This window comes from Phyllosticta citriasiana, assembly GCF_038021145.1.
Source record: "Phyllosticta citriasiana strain CBS 120426 chromosome Unknown IWZ02scaffold_20, whole genome shotgun sequence".
NCBI lineage: Eukaryota > Fungi > Ascomycota > Dothideomycetes > Botryosphaeriales > Phyllostictaceae > Phyllosticta > Phyllosticta citriasiana.
In genome coordinates, this window is record NW_027117297.1 from 70,054 (window position 1) to 96,279 (window position 26,226).

Consider the following 26,226-nt stretch of genomic DNA (forward strand, 5'->3'; position numbering starts at 1 on the left):
TTCTGCTGCGATTCGATTTCTTTCCTGCGCGCTCCATGCTAGCATAATTCGCGACTCCGCACTCTTCTTGCTCCATCTCGTCTGGGAGGCTTCGCTGCGCCTCACGCTATCCCGCATCCCCACACCATGGACCTCTCCTACGAGGCAGGCCACAGCCTCTATGCTCGCAGCGGCATGTCCTCTGGCAGCGGCGAGAGCCGACCCGCCGTCTACAAGGTCGTCGGAATCATCCTCGCCCTCTCGTCTGGCCTGTTTATCGGCATATCATTTGTTTTGAAGAAAAAGGGTCTGCTACGAGCAAACGAAAAGTACAACGAGGTCGCCGGGGAGGGTTACGGCTACCTGCGCAACTGGATGTGGTGGGCAGGTTGGTTCGGAAAAGCACTAAAGGCTGAAGATTCGGCGCTGACAATTCAAACAGGAATGACCCTCATGATTATTGGCGAGGTGTGCAACTTTGTCGCATATGCCTTTGTCGACGCCATTTTGGTCACGCCCATGGGCGCCCTCTCGGTCGTGGTCACGGCGATTCTGTCTGCAATATTCCTTAAAGAGCGCCTGAGCTTCGTGGGCAAGGTGGGATGCTTCAACTGCATCGTGGGATCCGTCGTCATTGTCATCAATGCGCCGGAGCAGTCGGCCGTGGCCACGATCCAGGACATGAAGAAGCTTGTCATTGCGCCTGGCTTCCTGTCGTACGCCGGCGTCGTCATTCTTGGTTGCACAATAGTTGCGATATGGGTTGCGCCTAGGTGGGCAAAGAAGACGATGATGGTCTACATAAGCATTTGCAGCATGATCGGAGGTTTGTCCGTGGTTGCGACCCAGGGTCTCGGAGCCGCAATCGTGGCCCAGATTGGCGGGACGCCGCAGTTCAACCAGTGGTTCCTCTACGTCCTTTTTGTCTTTGTCATTGCGACGCTGTTGACCGAGATTATTTATTTGAACGTAAGTGAAAATGATTTCGGACCCAGAGCGGAGCTAATAAGACATAGAAAGCCCTCAACATCTTCAATGCCGCCCTCGTCACACCAACCTACTACGTCTTTTTCACCTCTTCCACGATTGTCACGTCGGCCATTCTTTTCCAGGGCTTCAAGGGCACTGCTGCCACGATTTCGACCGTCATCATGGGCTTTCTCCAAATCTGCGCCGGTGTCATTCTGCTCCAGCTGTCCAAGTCGGCCAAAGATGTGCCAGATGCGGCAGTCTTTACGGGAGACCTGGACCAGGTGCGCACTGTCGCCGAGCAGGAAGAGCCCGAGTACGAGCCCAGAGCAGACACGCTCCGCGGCAGCGCCTCCATCATCCGCACCTTCTCGCAGGCTCGCCAGAAGCGCGAGGCTGTCGAAGCAAAGACGCTGCAGCACGAATACATGCAGCCAATTGGCGAATTCGAAAACGTCGAGTGGGACGGTCTGCGGCGGCGAAGAACCGTCATCTCGAGCAGCGGACACTCGATCGAAAGAAGAAAAACCGTCCACCCACCGCTGGGCATGTCGCACTTCCCAGCAGCCGAAAGCGACGACGGGACAGACTCTGAAAGCGAAGTCCACCCAGGCTTCTTCTCGCGCCTCAGCATGCGGCGCAAACGCCCGCAATCGCAGCCGCAGCACTCGTCCACGCATCCCGTCCCTCTCGAGAGCATCAGCGTGGGCGTCAAGTCGGCAGACTCAGACGTCCCGCCCGTCCCACCTCTTCCTCACAAGACATCCACGCACGATTTTGCAGCCGGCCACGACGGCGCCGACAGCCCGCACGTCTACGGGCTGCCGCCAGGCCTGCGCGACGGCGATCCCAACGCAACAACAGACACGGCGTACCACAGTCTGGGGCCGGGCGGCGGCCACCTGCAGTGGGCGTCTAACGTCACGACCAAATCTCCCGGCTCCAAATCACCTAACCTCGAGCCCCCGCGGCCCCCTCCGCACGCTGTCAACCCCTCCGCCGGTGTTGCGGCCGGCAAGCGCCAGTTCTCGTTCCAAAACCCCTTCTCGCGCCAATCGGCTGGTGCAAATAGACCAATATCGCCCCCCGAGCGTCCCATGTCCGCCCGCTCCGGCCTGTCCTTCCTCCACAACCACCACAAGCGCGGTCACAGCGCCCACGGATCTGGCGGCTTAGCCGCCGCCGCCGCCGCATCAGCGACAGAAGAAGAACGCCTCGGCCTCGTCAAGGGCGACAGCCAGACGTTCCTGGGCGCGACGTACCCGCCGCACCACCAGCATCAGGGTCAGAGCTCCGAATCGGAGCTCGATCCGCTAGACGAAGCCGATGACAGTTTCGGGTTTGGCGATCCCCCTGGCTATTCGATTGCTGGCGCGGGCTTTGCGGCTGCGCCGAGGGATATTCGCGTCCCGGCGCCGGGCGTGCCTGTTGGTGCGCTGCCGGGTGGTAGTGTTGGTGGTAGTGGAAGGGCTGTGGGGGAGAGCAGTAGAGACAGCAGAGATAGCTCGCCGCGCGCGTACGGCGCGGTGAGAAAGGTGGACACGGATGATAGTGAGATGTTTGGCGGCGATGACGCGAGCGGCGAGGGACGGGGAGAGAAGGGCAAGTTCTAGTCCCGCCCTGACAGGCGCGCGAGCCGCGAGCCGCGAGCCGCGAACCCAAGAGCTTTGACGTTCAGTATTGTTGGGAGTTGCCGAGCTTGACGTCGTTATTCTTTGGGTCAATCTTCGACTCTGCTGGTCTGGTCGATTGGTTGCTTCCATGGTTGGCAGGTTCGTTGGTCGGTCGGTCGGTCGGTCTCTTTCGTCCCGGTTTTCATATGTATGACCAGGCACACACATTCGGATACGCATGACATGATACCACGTACAGCGAGCGGGCAGGCAAGCGGGCAAGCGGGCAAGCGGGCGACGAGCAGCATTCCTATCTATCCGTTCTTCCTTGTTGGAGGAACAATGTATTATGATGACGAAAGAGCGGAGAGGAGAGGAAGGCGGAAGTGGGTGGGTAAGGTAGTGAGAAGAGAGAGAGGGGTTGGAAGGAGGAGGGGAGAGAGGAAGAAGACGGTAGGGGAGGTCGTGAGGGAAGTAGAAGCGGAAGAACATTACATGGCACGACACACACGCATACAGAGCAAGGAATGAGCATAATATAAACGAACGGATGGAATGAAGATTATATGACCCCAAATTTCAGGATGCGTGGATTTGGTGTGGTTGCTGCTGGGAGCAGTCAGTCAGTCAGTCAGGTAGGTAGGCAGGTAGTGCAACGACACGCATGACGACAGTATCATTGCACGGACGACCAAAAAGCGGCGAATGTGTGTGGCACAAAAGCAGCATTGTCGACACCACATCACTTTATTCATCCCAGGTGCCGATTCCCACATCATTACTCACAAAACATACACATGAATTTCTATCAAAAAGATGACTCAAAAAGCGCTTTTAGCACTACACGCACACGTCAAAACATCTATGCTTTTACCTTTGGCCGCGGCGCGCCAATACTCGTGTCGACGTTGCCGAGCGCCCACCATACGGCAAAGACGGCGACAAAGGCGGCCGTGATGGTGAACGGCTTGCGGAAGCCCTCGAGGTACGGGTAGTCGTAGGTTACCTGGTTCAGTTAGCAAGACGAACTTGGATGGATTTAGATGGGAATGAAAGGGTTGAGGAAGGGATGCTTGGGGTAGCGTACAATCAGGTCGCGGCCGCGCCATTCGTCGTTCAGGTTGAGCGCAGTCAGCTTGAGAGATGTGCGGCCGACCGTGTCCAGAAAGGTGCGGTGCAGCGTCGTCTCGCTTGAGATGATGGGAACCGTTGTCTCGAAGTTAACGTTCCTAGGGTCTGTTAGAGGTATACTTTCTGGCCGAATGGTGCAACCTACTTGGCGCCTTCGGGCAGAATCACGCGGACCTCGACCCGCTCGTACTCGATGCCCTCATTCGACTTGGGGCCCTCCAGGAAAGGCACCCGGAGAATGTAGCCGTCTCCCGTAGCAAGCTTCTTCAAGTAGCGCCCAAGGTCGCCGTTCCAACCAACGCGGAAGCTGTAGTTCCAGCCTCCAAAGACTGGGTACCGGGGCCGAATGTCCAGCTGGCTATTCCGTTGCGTGGCAGTAAATCGGCTAGTCGACACGTTGCCGATGTCGTCCGTAAAGTAGGCGTCGACGGAGCCAGCCTCTAGAGGCATCCTGAGCTGCGTGAGGGCGCTGGTGGGCGGGCTCGCGTACATGGTCATTTGCCACTGGACGCGGCTAAAGTGATTCTTGAGCTGCGCGCCGCGGTTGGTCAACCAGTAACGCTCCTCAGTCGCAATATTACCGCCCCAGTGGCTAATTTCAACATCGCGCTCAAGGCGCTTTGCGTGCGTGAGGGGCTTTGTGAATTCGTAGCGGACGCTGACTGGCTCCTCGACGCCGGCAGGGACATCATTGTAGGGGCCGTAAGTGAAGCTCGAGCCCTGGCGCGTAGGGTCCTCTGGATTGTCCGCGTTGGGCGAGGGCAGAGTAGTGTAGTCGGGGACGTCGGCGTTGAGGAACTTAAGCTTCGTCTTCTGCTTTTGGGTCGTGTAGGCCGAGGGGGCGTAGGCGCTAAAGGAGTAGAGCACATACTGCTTGTCCCGCTGCTCAATCTGTGCAGGCAGGGGCTCAAGAACAGAGAGCACACTATAGGAGATGCTGAGGGTTTGCTGTTCCGAGGGCTTGAGGGGCTGGGGCAGCTTGACGCGGTAGAATTCGACCGTACTGGGCTTGTCAGATAGCGAAACTGCGATAATGTCGACAAGCTTACCTCTGCGAGGCGGGGTCGAATTCAACAATGTCGGCCTGGAACGCAGGCTTCTCTGGGTCCTTCTTGTCTCGGACTTCGAAGCCTCCTACTTTTGCAATGAGGCTCGACTTGAACGGCACGTAGTATTCATCTTGCGGCTTGTCTGCAATGTTCTCGACAACGACGTTGATGGTCTCGCGCGGGTAGCCCTTTTCCAGGTTGACATTGCGGACGAGGTTCGTGTTGCGAAAGACCTGGGGAGGCTTAAAGGTGGAGAGGATCTGCTTGGACAGCAGCGGGTCGGAGCTGTTGGAGGCGGACGAGACGGGGGCGAGGACGGCGGCCAAGCAGCCGAAGAGGAGCGAAAGGGACCTCATTGCCGGCAAACCATTGATCGGAGGGAGCAGAAGTTCAGCGTCGTCTCTGTCAGGTCGTGCGTTGATGGTGTTGATGATGCGTCCCGGAGACGTGTTCGCTTGCCCGACCTGGCCCAAGCTCACATCCCTGCTACTGGACCCGAGCTTCATTTTTATGCCACCGCCAAACTCGACACCACGCTTTGCTTACCACCCGGACCGCCGCCCCTCATGTCATTCTGAGGAGTCGTTGACAATCTCTTACCACCTAACAAGCCAATAGCCCCAAAAGGGCGTCGAGTTGACCACCATGCTCGCCATGGCCTCGGCTCGCTCCTCTCTCCGCAGCAGAATGCCTGCCTGGCGGAGGGGCGTGAGCGTATTTGTCAAGCCTCCAAAATCGGCTCTTAGCTCAGTCCTTCAAGTCTCGGAAGAAGTCCAAGAGGCCCTCCATGGTCGCACCAAAAAGCCCGTCGTTGCCTTAGAATCTGCAATCTACACTCATGGTGAGCTTTGAACATGATCAATCCCGAAAATCTCGGCTTATGGCCCCAGGGTTTCCTTATCCGGATAATATCGCACTATCTTCGAATCTTGAAAGCATTGTCCGTACCGAAGGTGGCGTCCCTGCCACTGTGGGCATCGTCGATGGCATTGCCCGCGTTGGCATGGATCCAGAAGAATTAATTCGACTTTCTCAATCGGCCGGAGCCAAGAACATGCTCAAAATTTCCCGCCGTGACTTGGCCAACGCGTGCGGGACTCGATTTCTTGGGTCCGGCCAAGGAAAATTCATGGGCGGCACAACTATCGCTGGAACCATGGTTCTTGCGCATCTGGCGGGAATCAAAGTCTTCGCCACAGGTGGTCTAGGTGGTGTTCACCGTGACGGCGAGAATTCACTCGACATCTCAGCCGACTTGACGGAGCTTGGAAGAACGCCAGTCGCCGTCATCAGCAGCGGCTGCAAAAGCTTCCTCGATATTGAGCGTACGCTCGAGTATCTCGAAACCCAAGGCGTTGCCGTTGCCACCTTTGCCGATGGGAGGATTGGTGCAGTGAAATTTCCCGGATTTTGGTCCCGGGACAGTGACAGCCAGTCTCCTCAGGTTGTCCAAGATGCCAGACATGCAGCGGCGATGATACGTAAGCAAATTCTCTAGAACTTCGACCATGCCACGCACTGACTGCACCACAGATGCCCAACACTCAATGGGCTTGACCTCCGGACTGTTGTTGGCGAATCCGATTTCTGTCTCACACGAGATTCCTTTGCCTGAGATCAGCACCATCATCGCCAACGCAGTTTCAGAGGCAACTCGTCTTGGCATTTCTGGGGCCAAGAACACGCCCTTTATCCTGTCACAAATCAAGGAGCTCACGACGGGGAGAAGCGTGGCAGCAAATCGCGCCCTCATCTCCTCCAATGTTGCCGTGGCGACATCGGTGGCCAAAGAGTTGCTTCGGCTCGAAGCCAATGAAAGTGACGACGTCAACACCGCAGAGCCGTAGGTTTATTTTGGAAGTCTGGCCGGGACGCAAGCTGATGGACTCTAAGGGAAATCGTGGCGCCTTTTGGAGAGATTGCGTCGGTGGAGACCAAGTCAGATCAGTGTTTGAGGAGCCCTGTTGCTTCAGAATCAGTCATTGATCGCGCTCACTCTGTCGTTAGCAACAATCAGGCGCCACCAGGAGAAGAGGGACACGGGCCAGCAACGTCGTTTGTGAACAATGTTACTCAGGATCCAGACGGGGATTTGCATCAATCTCATTCTTTCGGCCTCCAATCTAACGCATCAAAGGTCTCCGATGAAACCCCAATGACCCAGGTTGACATTGTAGTTGCAGGGGCTGTCGCCGTCGATACTGCTTGTAATTACAAAGGTGGTAACGCATCTTATCCACGGCCCGCTCTTCATACTTCAAATGTGTCAAATATACGACAGAAAATTGGCGGTGTTGCCCACAACATTGCCCTTGCAGCCAAGTACACTGGCAAGAACGTACGACTCATGAGTGCCGTCGGCGATGATATGATGGGCCGCTTCGTACTTGATCAGATGCGACATGAAGGACTGGACACGAGAGACATCCTCGTTAAAAACAACGGAAAAGCAGTCAGCCGCACGTGTCAATATGTCGCTATCAATCAAAACGACATGGAACTGCACCTTGGGATGGCCGACATGTCGATTATAGAAAACCTTAAGGACTTCGAGATTCTTAATTTTCTAAGCAGTCTCAGAGCTCAAAGTCCCAAGTGGTTTCTCATCGACGCCAATTGGCACTATCCCAGGTTATTTCATCTCTTGATCGCTGCCAAAGACTTCGATCCCACTACTGGAGTCCCGGGTCCCATATCAACCGCATTTGAGCCGACATCGAGCCACAAATGTGTTCGATTGCTCATGTCCCTTGTCAACAAGTTTCGGTCATACATCTATCCGCGACACCTCGTTGATCTCGCAACGCCTAATGAGCTTGAGCTCACGCGCCTGTGGAGCAAGGCTCAGGAAATGGAGTTACTTGGGTCGAAGGAGCATTGGGCCGTTGTGAATTCATTCAACCTCCCACAAGGTAGCGGCAGCAACAGACTGACAGCAACTACGAGCAAGGAGCTAGTTCTTGAGGGCATACCGCAGCGGACGTTGCAGCTTCTGCCACTTATACCCACGTTGACGGTCACGCTTGGGTCTAGAGGGGTCCTTCTAGCAAGGGTGTTGCGCGCAGACGATGAACGTCTGAGCGATCCCGAGGCCGCCCCCTACATCATCGGACGGACTGGCAACGTTGCTACAAAGAATGATAGCGACAGGGCTCGAGAACAGATTGGAGGCGTATACTTGAGGCTCTTCCCGCCAGCCGTGCTCCTCGACAAGGTGAAAAGTGTGAACGGTGCCGGCGACACCTTTACCGGAGTGCTAGTGTCGGCACTGGCCGACGGCAAAAAGATCGAGGACGCCATCATGATCGCGCAGGCTGGCTCCATTATGACGCTTAAAGTGCACGACTCCGTCAGTCCATATCTAAAAGAACTCATTGGCAAAGACCTCGATGAGGTGAGACTTCATGTCGGGGGTTAGAGGGCTGGTGATCGTCAAACAAGTCAGGTGAAGGGCCAAGAACGAAATTCTACCACAACCCAGACAATGCGTCTCCGACTGCAGCTTCTCGACTGAGAGGAACGTTGTCACAAACAACGAGAGGATTCGCCAACATGACAGAAACTAAATTCAATCACTCCGCAGCCTCTGCGATTCAATTGTTGCAAAAAAGTCTCACGATGCTTCGTTCAATTGCTCTGGCGTGACTGCAGCCGATGACGGGCAAAAATGTCCTGGCCGTGTCGCGCATGTTCGACAAGGTAGGTCTGAAAAGGGCGGTTTGAGCACCTGATCAGATTTTTTTGAAGGACAGCAACAACCTGGTTCAGCCACTAGAGAGTGCGGTGACGAGGATTAAACATGTGAGTTGGACGCTGCAGTCGGCGGAGGAGTATGGTGTTGAGGTCAGATTGATGGGGGTCGTCAGGGCGTATTTTGCGAGGGTGGCGGACATGGCGGGAGGTGTAGCGAAGTGGGAATTTACGCATAGTTTTGGCGTTTTCAGGATGATAATCAGGGTTGCTCTTTGAAAATGAGGATCAGGGCAATTAAACAGTAGTAGAGGAGGAATCCAGATGTGGATTTTAACACCACATGTGAACCGAAACCAGCGAAAGAAGTTAGGCGTGTTAACGAACAACTTTTATCAGAGCTTGTGCATGTCGATGAGACCAGGTGAACTCTTTTATGAGATGATTGCACTACATTCTACTATCAAGTTCCAAGGAGCCATGCACTTCTATCAATTTACACTCTCTTATGAGAGATGCTCGAATGATCCTCTTCAAGCTCATAGCAATAAATCACACAAAGTACACGAGGGACTCTGGTGGCATTACCTTCACTTTACACCTGTACCGACTGCCAGTTTGTCTATCATGAGTGAGGAAACCGCTACCTCTGTCACATGGCAAGCCCTTGGATCAAAGTCGTCGCCGCAGCGATTTCAACACCTAAAAAAAACTGGCTCATTCACCTCGTTCTAATCACCCATGGCCCTATGCAAATGACCTGAGACCTTGCCAGCACCAGCAGCCAGCGTACACATCTAACACGGCCTTTCCGGTGACCAGGAAAGCGATTTCATCGCTCTTTGAGCCTCAAACCCTTCGCAACATCACTTCTCACTAAAACCGTGTCTGCTGCTTTCGGCTGTTCCGCGACAAAACAAGACAATGCCGCCACCAGACTTCTCCATGCCCGTGACGCCGCTGGACGCGGCAACCAAGCGCATCTTCAAAGAAGCCATTACGACAGTTAGGCGCGTTTTCGTAAGTCAACAGTCCAAAGTCCACAGCACAAGCACTCCACCACACCCTCACTCTCACCGCATCCCATATTACCAACACATTCTATTACTCTCACATATCCTTCCCTTACTCCCCCACAACAGACCACGCAACAACACTAACGCCCGACAGCCGCAATGGGACTCGATCCCTATCGAGCACGACGCGCTGGCCGCCTACATCGACAAGGAGCAAACAATCAAGTTCGCATGGCCGCTGCCGCCGCGCGCCGCGCTGCACGCTCTGGGCTTCTCGCTGCGCGCCATCCCACGCATCCTTGATTGTAACATCGATGGCAACGGCGACGACAAGGAAAACGGAGATGCGGCATGGGCGCGGTTCTACGTCTTGGAACTGGCGGATCTGACGCAGGGTGACTTCCCGGCCGCGCTGAGATGCGTTTGGGAGGCGAGGGAGAAGCGGGAGGAGCGGAAGGGGAGGAAGGGAAAAGAAAAGGGCAAGGAAACAGAAGAGGAAGACGAGAACCCAGAAGATGAGAAGGTGAGAGAGGACGAAGGGCAAGAGAAGCAGGGCGCCGAACGCAAGACGCGCGTCAGGAGACGCATGAGGCCGAAGCCCACAACACGCTACATCACGCTCGACGACATCAGAATCGCCGTCACACTGGCCCGACGAGAAAAGGACGACCTGAGCGAAGCAAGAGACGTTCTGAAGAAGTCGTTGGTGTACCTGAAAGCCAAATTCGACGAGGACGAGGAGTCCCTGACAGCAAGAGACCACGCGCTGTGGCGGGTCATAAACGAGTTGGGATATTACGATCATGCCGCGTTCGAAGGGCTAATATTGCCGAGAGGCGCAGAGACTGCAAACGGTTTTGGGGATCGTGAGGTTCGCGATTCGCTTAGAAAGCGCGTGCAGATAGCCGCGGAAGAGGCGCGTGCGGCGGTCGCTAAGCAGGAAGGAAAGGAAGAAGAGAAGCAGGAGAAGTTGAGCGCATTGGACCGCGCGCGGCAGAAGATCTTGGACGAGTTGGGATGGCAAGGCAAAGAGGACGATGGTCTGGCCGCTGGCAAAGACACTGCCAGCGGTGACAGGAATCAGAAGGAGGCTCGCGAGTTGCCTGGCAAGCAGACGCAGATGCCAGAACAAGAGGCGCATGATTCAGTCGGTCAGGAGGAAGCGGAGGAAAGGAATGGTTCCAAAACACCAGCCGAGTGCTCATCGGCAGAGCCCAAGGAAGCCAAGTCCGAAGAGACAGACGCATCAAAAGAAGAAGACGGCGCAACAATGTCGGCCATCATGGCCGCCGCCCAAGACCTGGGCGACCCACCACTTTTAGACGGTCCCACTGCCTTCGACCTGACCAGCTTCACCGACACGCTGCTCGCACAAAACGGTCTATCCCGCCGCGACCCACCACTGCGTTTCGAGCGCAGCAAACGCTTCCTGCCATCCGCAGCGCAGGACCTGCTGCGCAAACCCGCACCCGGCAAGTTCCACGAGCACTATTACCTCGCGCGCACCAGCTCGCAGCTGGCGCTCGAGGTGACGGCGAACTATACGCGCGTCGTGGCGCGCTGGCAGGACTACAGCGACGCGTGCACCAAGGCGGGGCAGAAGCCGATGTCGAAGGTGGCGTGGGCGCGCAAGGAGGGCATTACGATGGAGGAGGCCTTGTTTGGTGAGATTGTCGATGGCATGCTTAAGTCGGATGTCTGTTGGGATGATGTGAGGGAGTGCTTGGAGGATGTGGTCGGGATGTGGCCGGCGTTTTGGGAGCGACGGTTGAGGAGTATGTGGGGAGAGTACGCAAAGGTGAAGGCGGATGAGGTTTTTGAGAGGACGGATAGAGCGTGAGGAGGGTTGAGTAGGCGTTGGATTTTGAGCTTGGCTTTTTGGAGCGTTGAAACTTGAAGGACTTGGAAAATTAGAGAAAGGCGGCGTGCATTGTCGTCAATTCCAACACCAAGGAAACATAAGATAGAAATATGAAAGCTTATTTCTACTTCTCTGAAGGGGTCTCTAGATTCTTTGCCCAGGGCGGCTCGCCGTTCTCGTCGAATTCAGCCCACTGGAAGAAGGAACATCTGTTCTGCATCAGTGTCTCCAAATTGCGAAACAGAAAGAAAACACGTACCCTTCTTGCCCTGGCGTGAAGCTGGCATGGCACATCCACATGTATTTGCCCCTGTTTTCCTTCTTCTTCTGCACGCATCTCAGCACAGTGGGGATATTGCACTTGCAGCGCGGCGTGTACTTTGGATGCAAGCTCTCCTTGTAGTGGCGATACGTAATATTGATACGCTTATTCCCCGCGACAGGATGCGGATCGATGGCCTGAGCCGGCGCAATGCTGTGTTTCCATTCCTCCTGCATGTTGGCGTGCATGACGAGGAGCGAGTTGTGCGGCAACTGTATCGCGATCTGGCCCTCTGCATCTGCACCAGCGCCCGCCTTGGACCCGCCTGCACCCTCGTCGTCTCGTGGGACGACCCTGCGCACGCGGAACTCGCGCGCCACACCCAGGCTCAGACTGCCGATGACGGCGCGCGGGCCCAGGTACGTCAGCTGGTCAGAGTGGAAGCCGACGCTCTCGGCTCCACCGTCGTAGCAATTGACAAACGAGGCGTTGGGCAGCCACTCAGCGGCGCTCTGATACTTGAGCCTCTTGCCACCCTGGAAGCGGTCGATGCGCCGGCGGATCTCGGCGTTGACCGCATCTTGCACCTTTTGGGCGACGCTGCGCATGGTGGGCAGCGTGCGGCGCACGTCGGCGATGTTGGCGCCGTTATAGACGTAATCGTTTTTCTGGCGCTCGACGTCGTCAAAGGCGTCGACGTAGAAGCAGAAGGTGTGCGGACTTTCGACGACGCGGTCGAACAGCTTGAACTGGTCTCTGCCGTACGTGGGCGTTTCGGCGAGGATTTCTTTCAGGACCGCGTCGGCTTCTGTGGCTGGGAGGAAGTTGTGGATGATGGAGCAGGGCGTGTTGTTTTCAATGTCCTCGGGCGAGTACAGATGCAGGGTTTTGCCTTTTTTGGTAATCACCTTGTGGCCTCTGGTGGCGGGAGATGCTTCTCGCGTGTTGCTCAGTCCGAAAGAAGAAAGCGATGATTGGTATCCAACAACGGATCGCTTTTTGCGCAGAAAATCCGCTGAGAGGTCCTGGGCGCTTCCATTCTGTTCAAGGTTTTCCGAAGCTCTTTCAACGGATCCATCTGCCGACAGTAAGGCTTCAAGGAGGAGTCTTTGGTCCAGTCCAGGGTGAAGAGAGGCTAGAATGGCAAGCTTGAAGTCGGTAGATTCTTCTTCTGAACCAGAAAGTCCGGGAGAATCGTTGCTCAGATCGTGGTCAGGGGAAATCTTTCGTCTTTTGCGCGACACAAAGGCATCCATCATCTAGTAGAGCGGTGGTCCACGACAGAAGAGACATGACTGAGGTTGTTTGAGGAAGAGAAGTGGTTGCCTCGGCATGTCGTCACGACCACGCGGCTCGGCTCACCGTTGCTTATCGACATGGATCGCGCAGAGTTCCAACCACATCTGCTCCACCATCATCATCGCACCCCACGCTTTCCTCCACCGCGACGTTGCGACGGCTCTACATGAGCTCTTCTGTTCTGTCGTTCCGGGCGCCAGCGCAGCGTCATGAACATACGGTCCACTGGAGCCAATCCCCCTACGCGCTACCCATGAGAACCTTTTCCCACGGCCGACACGATGCTTGAGTTTCGCACGCAGGGCTTCAACGGCTACAGTGTCAAATACTCTCCCTTTTTCGACTCGCGCATAGCAGTAGCGGCATCCGCAAACTTTGGACTGGTTGGAAATGGCAGGCTCTACATTCTGGGACTCACGCCCAATGGCGTCGTAGCAGAGAAATGGTCAGCACACAGGAACAAACGCTGGAGAACACGCCGCTGAGATTTGCAGGTTCGACACGCAGGACTCCCTGTACGACTGCACCTGGTCCGAAGCGCACGAGAATCAAATCCTCGCCGGTAGCGGCGACGGCAGCGTCAAGCTGTTCGACATCAGCCTGTCCGAGTTCCCGATCCAGTCGTGGAAAGAGCACGCGCGCGAGGTGTTTTCGGTGCACTGGAACCTCGTCACCAAAGACACGTTCCTGTCGTCGTCGTGGGACGGCACAGTCAAGATCTGGAATCCGGCGGCGCCGTCGTCCATCGCAACGCTGCCCACCCACAGCTGCACCTACAGCGCAGAATACAGCCCACACAGCCCGCACGTTCTGAGCGCAGTCAGCAGCGACAGCCACCTGCGCATCTTCGACTTGCGGACGCCGGCCAGCGCCAGCAATCACCTCACCCTCAGCATTCCCATCCACGCGCCGGCCAAGTCGCGAATAGGCGCGCCGCTGCCCATGGGGGCCCCGCCCAGCGAAGCGTTGACGCACGACTGGAACAAATACCGGGACGGCATCATCGCGACGGCAGGAGTCGACCGGACGATCCGGTCCTTTGACATTAGACAGCCCGGCGCTGGCCCCATTGCGGTCCTGCCCGGCCACGACTACGCCGTGCGCCGCATCAGCTGGAGCCCACACCTGTCAGACGTGCTGCTGAGCGCTAGCTACGACATGACTTGCCGGGTGTGGACCGACGGCAGCGCCATGGGCGTGGGACAGGGCAACGTGCCTCCACCAGACCCAATGGCAGGAGGCGGCGGTGCTGGCCGCGAAATGGGGAGAATGGGCAGACACACTGAGTTTGTGACTGGCGTCGACTGGTGCTTGTTTGGCGCCGAGGGCTGGTGCGCGAGTTGCGGATGGGATGAGAGATTGCTGGTTTGGGACGTGCGGGCCATCATGGGGCCTTAGATGTTGTGGAGATGGAAGACTGTCTTGTAAACGAATGGGCAGGGAATTTGTCCGTCTGTATAATGCATCACGGCCCTTTACGTGGTATACGAATGGGATTGGCAGCAGTTGCCACCGAACGATTCGGGACATGAGAGGGACGGATCGACCACATCGAACTCAAAGTAGTCCGCAAAGTCATTGGAATAGCAGAGCAGAGCAAAAGACTCTGGGGTCATTCATCCAGGACGTCTTCTTATGTGAACAGGATTCAGCGAATGGACCAAGCGTTTTACTCCACTGCATGTCACGGCAAGTGAATTGACCAGATAATCAGCAAAGATTGACAAGACAGGCCCTTGGATAGAATGTCGATTCACAACGGATCGACATGGTCTTCTCACCGTAGCTGGCATCAATTGGCTCTGCGAATGCCAGCGGCAACTACTTTCGTTCAGTCTGATCCGATGATCTGATTAGATAGATTCCTAAACCCCAACTTAAAACCGAACCTGCAGCTCAACCCTTTTCCTTCCACCAACTCCCTCCCTCCCTCCATCCATCCATCCACCTCGCATACACACACTCACTCATCGCAATGGCCACGCCCGCAACCCCCACGACTACAGCCTCAGCCCCCGCCAGCGCCTCAACAGACGCCGCAACGCTCTCCCACGTGCAGTCCTACTGGGCCACGATCCGGGCCAAATCGCCAATCTACGCGTTCCTCTTCGACGCGATCAGGATCGAGCACGCGGCGCGCGGGGTGGTGCGCGCGACACTCCCGCTGACCGCTGTGCACGTCAACAGCAAGGGCGGGCTGCACGGCAGCGTGAGCGCGACGCTGGTCGACTGGGCGGGCGGGCTGGCCATCACGGCGTGGGACAATCGCGCCAAGAATGGTGTCAGTGTGGATATGCATTTGAGTTTTGTGAGTAGCACGAGGGAGGGCGATGTGGTTGAGGTGGAGGGGAGGGCGGACAAGGTTGGCGGGACGTTGGCGTTTACGACAGTTGTTGTGAGGAAGGTTGTCGAGGGGAAGGAGAGGGAGGAGTGGCCCGTTGTCGCGAAGGGGAGTCATACGAAGTTTGTCAAGATGTGATGGGTTGGTGATGATGGAAAGGAGGGCTTCCTTGATCGTTGCTCGTCTCCGCGGGATCGATGGAGCCTTGGGATGGGAAGCTGATCATTCCCCCGGTTTTCCGTGGGTTTCTTCCCTTTTCCCCCTTCTACACACCCGCCTTCTTCTTTGAGTCTAGCATGGTGGCATTGACTTTGAATGCTTGGACTTCACTCGGACGGCGGAGAGCAAATATCCAGTCCCTTCTTTTTCAGCTTTAGAACTCGGGCGCTTCCTGCCTTTGCCAGCAGCGCCTGAGAATTTTGGAGGGGCAAATACCTGGTCTTTTGCAGACAAACAAATCAGAATAGAATGATTCGACTTTTGTAATCCCCTGTGCTATTTTTTGAACTGGTGATGATGATGGTGGTGGGTCCACCACTGCCACCTCCCGTTGGGGCCTGAAACGGAAAATGCAGAGACCACGAGTATTTGATTGCTGAAGCGATCGTCGGGTGGGTGTTCTGGGCCGGCCGTCCTTCAAATGACAATCATTCAGACAGCCAGCCAGCGGTTGCCTAACCAGGCCTGCCAGACGCCGCCGTGCATGGCCGCCAGGTCCTCTGCTGTCCTGCCCTCGGCATCCCTCAAGCTCCTAATGTCGACCTTGGCCGCTTGGTCGCCCCCGCGCGCCAGTCCCAACTGTTTCGCCTCGTCCAGCACCTGTGGGGGGAATTGGCCCAGGTCCAGATTGGAGGAGAGCAGCAGCAGCAGCCATGCGACCTCTTGACTGCCGCTGGCCACGGCCGCGTGCAGGGCCGAGCTGTTGTCGCCCAGCGCGTCCTGGTAGCGGAGCAGGTCCACGGGGTCGCGCGGGGGCGCGTCCATGTCCATGGCGTCTACGTCTCCGTCCTCGTCCTCGTCCTCAACGCTGTCACTGTCGTCGTCGTGGCCGCCCTGCAGCATTTCAACAATGGCCTCAACGTCCCCTTGCCGGCAGAATTCCAAAAACGCGCGGCATTTGCGTTCCTCGGGATAGGCCTTGAGGTAACCCTCCTCGCTGAGCAGGGGTAAAATGTCCACATTCTGCTGCGCGCCGCCCTCGTTGTCAATGTTGCTGAGGACCTGCTGTCCGGCGTCCGGGGCCTGCGACACGATGGATGCGCCGCAGCTGGGGCACTCGGTGAAGGAGTAGGCGTCGAGGAGACATTGCCAGTGGTAGTGGCAGCCGCAGGCTATGAGTTGGATCTGTAGAAATATCTGTGAGCTAGAGCGCATAGTCAAATGGTGCTAACTGACATCATCTGGGACGGTTTGCGGACCAGCAGTAGCTGCGGCGGCGGCGGAGGAGGAGGAGGAGGCAGAGGGCACGTCCAGGTCGTCGTCCTGGGGGTCAATCTCGACGACCAGAGGGTCGCGACAGGCGGCGCATCTATTCATGGCGGTGGTGATTTGGATTGACGGCGGCGCATTTTGTTTGAAGCAGCGGAGTGGAAGATCGACGGCCAACTTTTTCTGGAAGGCGCCACCCGTCAAGTCAGGCCGTCACAGCCCGTGCTTGCCCCAGTACCTAGTCCCAGTCTATGCTACCGGTACTCCTACTCCTACTCCTACCACCTCGACCTTGCCGGTCTCACGTCTCCCCCTTGGCTTGTCTCTCTCTGCCACACCATCACAGGCACCACCGTCATCCTCTCTACTCTTCCCTTTTCTCCCTCCGCGCCCCCCAAATGCCCCCTCCGACTTGACGAGCCCCAATGGATTCCTCCAGCCAGGACTCTACCTCCTCCAACCACCCCGACTACGGCCAACAACCTGCGCCCGCGGCCAAAGATGCGCCCTCTCCAGACTCTCCACGCCTTCCGCCGGGCCCTCTCGTCGATATCCAGTCCTTGACCGACCATGCCCTGCGCTTCCTCTCCACCGCTTCAAACGAGACCCTCGGTGCGTGCCTGGTTGGGCTTGGAGGCGTCACCTACCTCGTGCTGGGCCGCGTCGGTTTGGTTTTGATGGGCGTCGTGGGTGGCATAGTCCTCCACGCGCAATGGGAAAACAACATCCAAGAGCTTTTTGGCGACGAGACGGCGCGGGCCGGCGAGGAGAAGCGCCGCAAGGAGACGTCGCTCGACGTCCTCAAGCGCGTGCTGGACCTACAGGCGCAAAAGCAGAGCGAATCCGCCCGCAGAGATGATGATCTGGACGTTCAGCTTTTCTCTGGCAAGCAGTTGGATTACTCTACCTTCCAGCCGGAGACCGCCGAGGCCCTGGACGAATTGACCGACGCTGTGATCCGTGACTATGTCAAGTCAGTTCCGCTTCCGCGACACCCGTGGCATGCCGCTAACTTTGAGCTCTAGGTGGTGGTACACGCCCATAGTACCAATCGAGATGGCCTTTCCAAATGCCTGTCGCCAGACCCTCACAGCTTTTGTTCTCTCTGTTTCCAACCACCTCTCCCGCAAACGCCCCGCGGACTTTTTTCTCGAATACCTCACCAACTCTTCCGCCATCATTATCGTTTTCCTGAATGAGTTGTCCGACGCTATCGCCGCCTCCCCCACGACTGCCGCGCCTGAAGCGATTCAAACGTACTTGAAATTAAAACCGGACAGCAAGCTAGCGCATGTGCTGGATCGGAAACACCAGGCGAACAAGTTGGAAGCTGTGGCTGAGGATATCTTGCAGAATTACCTGGAGCCAAAAACATACAACTGTCGCCCCGCGCGGATATTTCTCAGAGAGATTCTTGCCAAAGTCATCCTTGAAATGACTGTGATCAACTGTTCCAAGCCCGAGTGGATCAATGGCTGGATAGTATATCTCTTGGAAGAGGGCGAGCCAGAGTTGATGAAGGAGATCGACGCCGGTGTTGAGGGCTCGGCTGGGAAAAGGCTGGAAGACGTCAAGGATCAAGGCGAGGCTGCTGAAGAGGAGATGAACGGCCAGTCGCCAGACAGATCCAGGAGCCACCGGCGCAACGTTAGCAAGGCGCAAGAGGCAATGGACGAAGCGATGAAGGAAGCCAAGCGCTTGACCCAGTTGATAATTGAGGAGGACGAGCGCAAGGCCCGGGGAAGTGATGAACCGGAAAAGGATGCAGGCAGTCAAGGCAGGGACAATTCCAGACAGAGCAACGACGACACTTCGGATGGCACGACCCAAGGAGCGGCAACGCCGTCATCATCGCAAAGTGATCGCGACAACAACGAGGAACGAGATCCCTCACTTCGCGACTCTGTGATGACGAGCAGAGCCATCAACAACGACACAACCAAGCCCGACACAGCCAATGCTCAACCTTCGGCCAATCCCAGCAGACCTGCATCGCAAGATTCCAAAAATCAGCCATTTACCAGCTTCGACCAGGTCATTGGCAACCCCAATCTCCCAACCGCGCTGGGTGGGACACCGCAAAATGTTGGTAAACCGCCGCCTCTGACGCTCTGCAATGCCAAGGTTGCCATGTTTGATGACTCGGTGCCTGGCGACAAGTCCTCGATTCGGTCGAAGCCCACCGGAGATTACTTTATCCAGATTGAGCCAGCATCCGCTCAATATCCCGGATGGATGATTTCGCGCAAGTATACTGATTTTGAGACCCTCCATGAAGTTCTTCGCCGCATAGCTGTCGTCGCCGGAGTGGGATTCAACGAGGCGCACTCCAGCTTACCAGCCTGGAAAGGCCACACGAAGCCATCCTTGCGTGGCGAGCTCGAGAGATACCTGAATGACGCGCTCTGCTGGCAACCGTTGGCTGACTCGGAGGGCATCAAGAGATTTTTCGAGAAGGACACAGGGTTTCAGGCTGCCGCCGGCAAGGGATTCGGCTGGCCATCTTCAGCGTTTGAAAACGTGGGCAAGGGCATGTTTGACACCCTGACCAAGGCACCGAATCAGGTGGCAGGCGGGGGCAAAGCACTTTTTGGTGGAGTCACTGGGGTCCTTGGAGGTCTTGGACCAAAGAAGAGGACAACGAGCAGTACCACCCTCAACAAATCGGACGAGACTGCTCAGTCCGCCGCTGCCAGGCACAAGAGGGCCGAAAGTACCGTCTCTGAGCTCCCGAACCCAAGCCACATGCGGTCAGAGAGCATGATCTCGGTGAATCAGGCTGGCAGGAAGAGCACCGAAAGTGTTCGCAGTCCCCTCGGGAGAAGAAGTCAAGACAGCGTCCGGAATACGCTCGTCGTGGATCAGCAACCTGCGCCAATCCAGCAGATGGAGCGACGACCTAGCTGGAATCCCGATGAAAATGAACAGAAAACTCGCCCTGGTTCATCTTCGCGCTCGTCGACATACGGCAAGTCTAGTCGAGAACACAGCCGAGCTCCTAGCAGAGCTCCCTCCGGAAGGGACAGCATCGACATTTCACCTTTGATGGGTGGGGATCAAATCTTGAATCTTCCGCCTCTCCCTTCAGACATTTCCGACGACTATGGATCGCCTTCACATCCCTCGAGTCCCGAAGCACGGAGAAGTAATACTTGGCACCAGCGGGACGACTCGAGGCGACTGTCTCGTGCATCCACAGTAGCAACCTCCCTTACCAGTGACCTCCAAAGCCCACCCAAGATGGCTCCTCGGAGTAATACTTCCAAGATGACGCCCAAGAAGGGCGAGGATCCCAAACAAAAGACACCTTTGAACGAGGGCGAGACGCAAATGGCAGTCGAACTCTTTTTTGCCATTATCAACGAGCTCTACACGCTGAGCTCGGCCTGGCAAATACGCAAGACACTACTCAATGCCGCCAAAACCTTTCTCCTCCGTCCAGGCAATCCCCAACTCGAATCGATTCGTGTCCTTCTACAGGACACTGTCCTCGAGGCCAACTCGTGCGATTCTGGCATTGCTAGCCATATCAAGAAGCTGCGCGCGAACACCTTGCCTACGGAGGAAGAGCTCAAAGCCTGGCCGCCAGAGATGAGCGAAGAGGAAAAGGAAAAGCTGCGCCTCAAGGCTCGGAAGCTCCTCATCGAGAGAGGCATGCCACAGGCGCTGACCAGCGTCATGGGCCAGGCGGCGACTGGCGAAGCTCTTGGCAAGGTGTTTGACTGTTTGCAGGTCAGCGAGGTGGCCCGCGGTTTCATGTTTGGACTGCTCCTGCAGGGCGTCAGAGCTGTTGCTGCGTGAAAAGTTTCCCTGGTTCAAGGTCAACAACCCCTCCTGCTTGGTCAGTATGATATACCGTTTGATTTTGACGCAGAGTCACTGCTGTATTAGCGTTGATCTGCCTTGTTTTTCTCTTTATTCATTTTCTTTTCCATGGCGCAAGCGGCTGTGTACACAAACACATCCCCTCATCTTTCGGTGGGGCTTGAGACTGGCAGTCCAACTCGCCCGATGCTTTAATTTTTTTGTTTTCCTCGTCCAACGTCATTTCCGACCTTCGCTGTCCATGGCCCACTTTTGCCTTTGGGCATTGTCTTCCTCTCTCATGTGATTTGTACGACCACCACCAGCGGCTGATGTCATTTTTGTAGCCTTTTTGTTCTGTTTTGCTATTCATTACCATCAAGGACCTAGACCAGGAAGGCAACGAGCAGCTCGTGGGCTCTCTTTGGGGCTGCTGGACGGCTTGTTTTTCCTGCCACTTTCTAATTTTATGCTGCCCACTTTTTTGTCCCGTTTGGTTCTTGGAATCCACACCATCTTTGGAGCCGAGGAGAAAAAGCGTTCTCGGATCTTTTCATTTGTTAGAGTTGCATCTTCGTGCTGTCAATGATGATGGACCAGATTGGAGAGTCTCTGGTCTACAACATGCAATCAGAATGTTTCCTCGTGTGTTTTGGGATCTGCGGCTTGACGTGACAACTTTTCCCTTTTGGTCTTTCCGCATCTAGTCTGCCAACGACAGATAACCACCGGACTTAATGCTGCAGGACACCTCAAATCCTTGTAAATCGCAGTCTGGACAACTGCTGGAGGTCGATGCCAAGTTTCCATCGGGATTGCTTTCGCCCGCACACGCGACTTGGACTGGCGCGTCAGTTGACGTTATTCCTGAAGACGTGCAACCTATCAGCCCCACGGCCGCAACTGTTCATCATCAACCCAGGCTAGCGGTTACGTATTCCAAAACGCACCATGATGCCCGCAGCCCCCAAGGACTTTAACCTCGGGGCGACCGTTTTCCCCACTCGCATGCACGTAATGCAGGGCAACCGAGCCGCCGGAGCGCAACGACTCGATGATTGGAGTCGTCCCCATATCAATCTTGCCACTTTGGGCATGAGCCGGTTCCCCAACGGCCATAGTGGTGTGGCAAGAGCCGTCACCGGATAGCAGGACGCCGAATGGCCAGAGGACGTCACCGGATGGCGGAAAGCCGAATGGCTAGTGGTTTTCTGTGTGATGGCTGAGGCGGATCCATTGCTGGAATTGAGGAGGTGTTGGAGCTGGAGGGGCGACACAGCGGCTTACCTACCTCGGTCGGCGCAGGAGATGCTGAGGTGAGGTGGTGATCGTCTCATTTTTAAGTGCGGCTGCTGCTGCTTGTACTGTCTGTCTCTGCAGGCACCTGTGTAGCTTTTCTCCGTGTTATTTTTCCCCTATTCACTCTACTCTTTGTCAGTCTTCGGACAAGAACAGCAAGCAGACAAGCAGACATGGCACCTGACATCAACGCCGTGGCGTCGGATTTCATCAAGGACGGACGCTGGGACTACTCGACGCCGGGCTCGACGGGCTACTCGGTGCCCGACATTACGTACGACGATCCGGCGGCGCGGCCGCTCAAGGTGATATGCATTGGCGCCGGCTTCTCGGGCATCCTCAACGCGTACAAGATCCAGAAGCACTGCCAGAACGTCGATTTCAAGATCTACGAGAAGAATGACGACATTGGCGGCACGTGGCTCGAGAATAGGTATCCCGGGTGTGCGTGCGACATCCCGAGCCATGCGTACACGTACAAGTGAGTAGTAGCATCTCTGTCGTAGCATGGAAAGGGGGAATCTGGCTTGGCTGATGCCCATGTAGCTTCGCGCTCAACCCCGACTGGCCCAAGTTCTTTTCTTCTGCGTCTGATATCTGGGCGTATCTGAACAAGGTCTGCGAGGTGTTTGACCTACGCAAGTACATGACCTTCTCGACGCACGTCACGGGCGCCACCTGGGACGAGGACAGCGGGCAATGGCAGCTGAGAATGCGCCGGGGCGTGGGCGACTCGGTCGAAGAGTTTACCGACTCGTGTCATCTCTTGCTGTATGCCACGGGCATTCTCAACGCCCCCAAGCACCCCGATATCCCGGGCCTGTCGTCGTTCTGCGGGCGCGTGGTCCACACGGCCGAATGGCCGCGGGACTACGGCGCGGCCCAGTGGAAAGACCAGCGCATCGCCATCATCGGGTCAGGCGCAAGCTCGATCCAAACACTCCCGTCAATGCAGCCCCACGCCGGGCATCTAGACGTGTACGTGCGGACAGGGGTATGGTTCGTCGACTTCAGCGGCGCATTCGGCGGCCGCAAAGACTACGCGGACGACGAGAAGCAGGACTTTCGCCGGCAGCCCGACACGCTGGTCGCGCACGCAAAGCAGATCGAGCAAGACGTCAATAACATGTGGCCGCTCATGTACGCGGACAGCGAGGCGCAAGGCGCCGCGCAGGCGGCGCTCAAGCAGCGCATGCGCGAGCACATTGGCGACGAGCGGCTGCTGGAGGGCTTCACGCCGACTTTCGATGTCGGCTGTCGCCGTGTCACGCCTGGCGATGCGTACATGGCGGCTATTACCAAGCCGAATGTCGATGTCCACTTTGCGGCGGTCGAGCGCATTACCCCGACGGGCGTTGTCGATAGTAAGGGCATCGAGAGGGAGGCTGATGCCATTGTTGCCGCGACGGGGTTCGATGTCAGTTACCGCCCACGCTTCCCCGTCGTCGGCCGCGAGGGCAGGGAGTTGGGTGAGTACTGGAAGCAGTGGCCAGAGAGCTACTTGGGGCTGGGTGTGCCAGGCATGCCGAACTTCATCATGTTTCTCGGACCAACATGGTGCGTCTTTGCTTTCCTCCTTCCCCCTCCCACCCTTCAAATCACCACCATGCAGAGACAAAAAGACCTTGATCAAGCAAGCATAGCTGACGATCGTAGGCCCGTCGAGTCTGGCAGCGTGGCGGGCCCACTCGGCTCCGTCGCCGACTACATGATCCAGGTCATCAAGAAGATGCAGCGCGACCACGTCAAGGCGTGGGCGCCCAAGCAGGACGTCAGCGACGCCTTCAACCACCACACGCAGGAGTGGTACAAGCACACGGTGTGGAAGAGCGGCTGCCGCAGCTGGTACCGTGACAACGTGACCGGCCGCATCAATGCCGTGTGGCCGGGGAGCTCGCTGCATTACAGTATGTCTTCCTCTTCTTCTTCTTCCTCGTCTTCGTTCTCCTCTGGCGTTTCCAGTGCGTTGTGATTGGGCTTCTTGGCTGAGGGCTGACGAAATACATCACTCACAGTGCAAACGATTGCGTCCCCCCGCTGGGAAGACTTCGAAATTTCCTACGCCTTTTCCAACCCGTGGGCGCACCTGGGAATGGGCTGGAACCGCGAGTTCAAGACCAGCCCCATCGGCGACCTGGCGCCGTATCTGCGGCTCGACGCGCTGGACCCCGCCTGGGTGCGCGCCGTCGGCATCGACGCGGACAAGGTCAAAGCTGGCGTCAGGGAGCTGAGGGAGAGGGAGGGCTTGGCTGGGTATGAGGGCAGCGCGTTGGAGGGAGGGGAGGAAGGCAAGGCGGAGACTGAGATGAGGGAGGATGAGGAGGGCGTGGCGAAGGCTGTTGCTGGGGTTGAGGTGGACGAGGGCAAGAGGAAGGATGTGCAGGTGCGCGCGTAGGTGAGCATGGACGGGAGTGTTATGAGAAGCATTGGCATAAGGGACACACTGAGCGTTTCCGTTGAGCATTCTCAAGCTGGATGGTGTTGTTTTGTGAGGTGGTTTCCCTATGACGACGTCGCTGCCTTTTGTTCCTTTATCAGTCTGGCCTCTGCTCAATCTCCATTTCACCTCCACCTCTCCACCAGACATGCAATGGCAGAATTCGCCGTGATGCCTCCTTGATGCGTCCCACTTTTGAGTCTCGCTTTCATGTCCACATCTTTGATGCCCCTCTAAGCGCGAAATCGCTCACCGCGTCGTCTTTGCACAGCTCCCACTCCGTTTCTTCCTATTGCACAACCATGGAACCGACCAACACAGGCCAAATCAGCAACTCTCAGGTCGAGTGCGGCGGCTCGCGCTCAGACCGTTGCATCCCACCCGCTAAAGCCAAACAGGTCCTTCATCCCCTTCCTTAGTCATGTGGCACCCACGTTCAAAGCCGTCCGCAACACCCTCTTGCGCCGCAGTCCGACGTTTGCCGCGCTCAAGTATGTCGAAGGTATGGGCATTGTGAAGCAGGTTGTCGCCAGGCTGCACAGTCGCAAGAGGGACAGGCTCAAGGCTGCGAGTGTGCGGAAGGACTGCGCTCATCTGGAAGAGGCTCATCCGGTGCCTGTTCCGCATATCAGAGGAGCTGAGGCGTACATTGGTGAGGTTCAGGACGGGGAGCGGCATCTATGGCGCGAAGAGGTTGAGTCTGAGAATGAGGACAAGTGGGCTGATGATGTGGTATCGCTTCCTGACGCGTGGGTATGTTTGTCAGTGCAGTCTAGGAGTAGCTGGGTTGATGCTGACGTTGTGAGGACACACACCATGCGCATGAGCACCCCGTGCCTTTTGTCGGCTGTCCTTGCAACTGGAATGTCACTGCTGGATGGTACGGCCTGTATCGAGACATCGGTGAGCATGTAAATGCTCATCATCCTGGGCACCCGGAAGAAGGACAACGCCCTTCTTCGATGTACCAGCCAACATTTACCAAAGAACGGTGTGATTACATGCGTCTTTTTCCCCGCTTGAATCACGGATGGAACCATGTTCCAGACTTGTCTGTCCAAGAAGTGTCCAGAAGGCTCTACGATCTCGACATCGGCCCTGCCTTTTACCATGAGACAATCCTCAGTTGTCTTTCTGTTGTTTCTCGGAGCTTTCTAGAATCATCATCGTTGCTGCGAATGGCCATGCCTGTCACGGTAGAATGTGGGCTCGACCGACCATTTTCCATGGTCGCTCTGAATACAGCCATTATACTGCAATCGACCGAGGGCCGTGTCAAAATCGTGCCAAGCGTCTTTCGACTGATGGGCTCGTGGGACGCTGGCATCCCGTATACCAGAAACGTAGACGACGGCTGGCAAAAGAACAAAGTCTTCCACGGCTGGACATACGGCGAAAACCACCCGCCATACCAAAACCACAACTCGTTTGAAGACATGGTCAGAAGGGTACGACAGAAGTTCCTCAACATCCCCTGCCTTTCGATCCGCGACGCCGTCATGATTGGGATCCGCAAGCACGGCAGCTCCGGATGGAGCCCCCGCCGCTACGCAGACGTGTCGAAAGTGTGCTGGAACTCGTCGCCCAGCTCCTCGGCATACGAGCCGTTGCAAAAACGCCGCGAGATGGAGACGAATCATTCCGAGCTCTTCTCCTCGGTTTCGGCCCTCGTCGACCGCTTGTTCGACGTCGCAGCCGACTTTCGCCCCCTGTTTGCCAATCTTTCTTCGCTGCGTCCTTTCCAGACTATTCGGATCAATCAGTTTGAGCTCGAGCTGCCGCCCATTCTCCCGCCGCAGAGGAGGGACACGGTTGATGGACAACCTCGGTGTCGCTTGTTTGACGATTGTAACGTTCCGAGGCTGCCTGGCTCGCGCTATTGCACATACCATGGCAAGCGTGAGTCGCGCTGTGATTCTAATGGAATCACTTACCTTGTGAAAAATGTGCAGTATTGCAGTGATGAAGAAGAGGGCAAAGACGTCAAGTCTGACAGTGATGTTGTAATGTAAGCAGTGAGGAAGTGGTGTCTCGAGTATCTCATTGCT

General features: G+C 56.5%; 11 protein-coding genes across 11 annotated transcripts; 8 read left to right on the plus strand and 3 right to left on the minus strand.

The window, feature by feature from the left end:
- Positions 1-126: 126 nt before the first annotated feature.
- IWZ02DRAFT_437405 (magnesium transporter NIPA-domain-containing protein) lies at positions 127-2,561 on the plus strand (the record flags this gene model as incomplete). The annotated part of the gene is made up of 2 exons (XM_066766625.1): positions 127-948; positions 996-2,561. The coding sequence occupies 2 exons, from the start codon at positions 127-129 to the stop codon at positions 2,559-2,561; spliced, it is 2,388 nt and encodes a 795-aa protein (XP_066617916.1).
- Positions 2,562-3,423: 862 nt separating this feature from the next.
- Positions 3,424-5,097, minus strand: IWZ02DRAFT_472327 (Ribophorin I; the record flags this gene model as incomplete). The annotated part of the gene is made up of 4 exons (XM_066768942.1): positions 3,424-3,567; positions 3,649-3,790; positions 3,838-4,695; positions 4,742-5,097. The coding sequence occupies 4 exons, from the start codon at positions 5,095-5,097 to the stop codon at positions 3,424-3,426; spliced, it is 1,500 nt and encodes a 499-aa protein (XP_066617917.1).
- Positions 5,098-5,386: 289 nt separating this feature from the next.
- Positions 5,387-8,159, plus strand: IWZ02DRAFT_494843 (IdgA domain protein; the record flags this gene model as incomplete). Its single annotated transcript, XM_066770076.1, has 4 exons — positions 5,387-5,582; positions 5,632-6,222; positions 6,275-6,584; positions 6,635-8,159. The coding sequence occupies 4 exons, from the start codon at positions 5,387-5,389 to the stop codon at positions 8,157-8,159; spliced, it is 2,622 nt and encodes an 873-aa protein (XP_066617918.1).
- Positions 8,160-9,275: 1,116 nt separating this feature from the next.
- Positions 9,276-11,407, plus strand: IWZ02DRAFT_146172 (uncharacterized protein). Its single transcript, XM_066761839.1, has one exon. It carries the CDS (start codon positions 9,356-9,358, stop codon positions 11,285-11,287), a length of 1,932 nt encoding a protein of 643 aa, XP_066617919.1. The 5' UTR covers positions 9,276-9,355; the 3' UTR covers positions 11,288-11,407.
- On the minus strand, positions 11,360-12,899 carry IWZ02DRAFT_146175 (uncharacterized protein). Its single transcript, XM_066761840.1, has 2 exons — positions 11,568-12,899; positions 11,360-11,517 (listed from the first exon to the last, which is right to left on the minus strand). The coding sequence occupies exons 1-2, from the start codon at positions 12,827-12,829 to the stop codon at positions 11,433-11,435; spliced, it is 1,347 nt and encodes a 448-aa protein (XP_066617920.1). The 5' UTR covers positions 12,830-12,899; the 3' UTR covers positions 11,360-11,432.
- Positions 12,900-12,981: 82 nt separating this feature from the next.
- Positions 12,982-14,546, plus strand: IWZ02DRAFT_464692 (peroxisomal targeting signal 2 receptor). Its single transcript, XM_066768410.1, has 2 exons — positions 12,982-13,314; positions 13,364-14,546. Exons 1-2 carry the CDS (start codon positions 13,151-13,153, stop codon positions 14,265-14,267), a joined length of 1,068 nt encoding a protein of 355 aa, XP_066617921.1. The 5' UTR covers positions 12,982-13,150; the 3' UTR covers positions 14,268-14,546.
- A 56-nt stretch (positions 14,547-14,602) lies between these two features.
- Positions 14,603-15,604, plus strand: IWZ02DRAFT_146189 (HotDog domain-containing protein). Its single transcript, XM_066761841.1, has one exon. The coding sequence runs from the start codon at positions 14,845-14,847 to the stop codon at positions 15,346-15,348; it is 504 nt and encodes a 167-aa protein (XP_066617922.1). The 5' UTR covers positions 14,603-14,844; the 3' UTR covers positions 15,349-15,604.
- IWZ02DRAFT_146191 (uncharacterized protein) lies at positions 15,605-16,797 on the minus strand. The gene is made up of 2 exons (XM_066761842.1): positions 16,606-16,797; positions 15,605-16,554 (listed from the first exon to the last, which is right to left on the minus strand). The coding sequence occupies exons 1-2, from the start codon at positions 16,744-16,746 to the stop codon at positions 15,862-15,864; spliced, it is 834 nt and encodes a 277-aa protein (XP_066617923.1). The 5' UTR covers positions 16,747-16,797; the 3' UTR covers positions 15,605-15,861.
- A 266-nt stretch (positions 16,798-17,063) lies between these two features.
- On the plus strand, positions 17,064-20,439 carry IWZ02DRAFT_386580 (PXA domain-containing protein; the record flags this gene model as incomplete). The annotated part of the gene is made up of 2 exons (XM_066765479.1): positions 17,064-17,611; positions 17,664-20,439. 2 exons carry the CDS (start codon positions 17,064-17,066, stop codon positions 20,437-20,439), a joined length of 3,324 nt encoding a protein of 1,107 aa, XP_066617924.1.
- Positions 20,440-21,914: 1,475 nt separating this feature from the next.
- On the plus strand, positions 21,915-24,136 carry IWZ02DRAFT_472334 (uncharacterized protein; the record flags this gene model as incomplete). The annotated part of the gene is made up of 5 exons (XM_066768943.1): positions 21,915-22,222; positions 22,288-23,298; positions 23,398-23,648; positions 23,757-23,947; positions 23,969-24,136. The coding sequence occupies 5 exons, from the start codon at positions 21,915-21,917 to the stop codon at positions 24,134-24,136; spliced, it is 1,929 nt and encodes a 642-aa protein (XP_066617925.1).
- A 344-nt stretch (positions 24,137-24,480) lies between these two features.
- On the plus strand, positions 24,481-26,190 carry IWZ02DRAFT_494851 (uncharacterized protein; the record flags this gene model as incomplete). The annotated part of the gene is made up of 3 exons (XM_066770077.1): positions 24,481-24,524; positions 24,577-24,931; positions 24,985-26,190. The coding sequence occupies 3 exons, from the start codon at positions 24,481-24,483 to the stop codon at positions 26,188-26,190; spliced, it is 1,605 nt and encodes a 534-aa protein (XP_066617926.1).
- Positions 26,191-26,226: the final 36 nt, after the last annotated feature.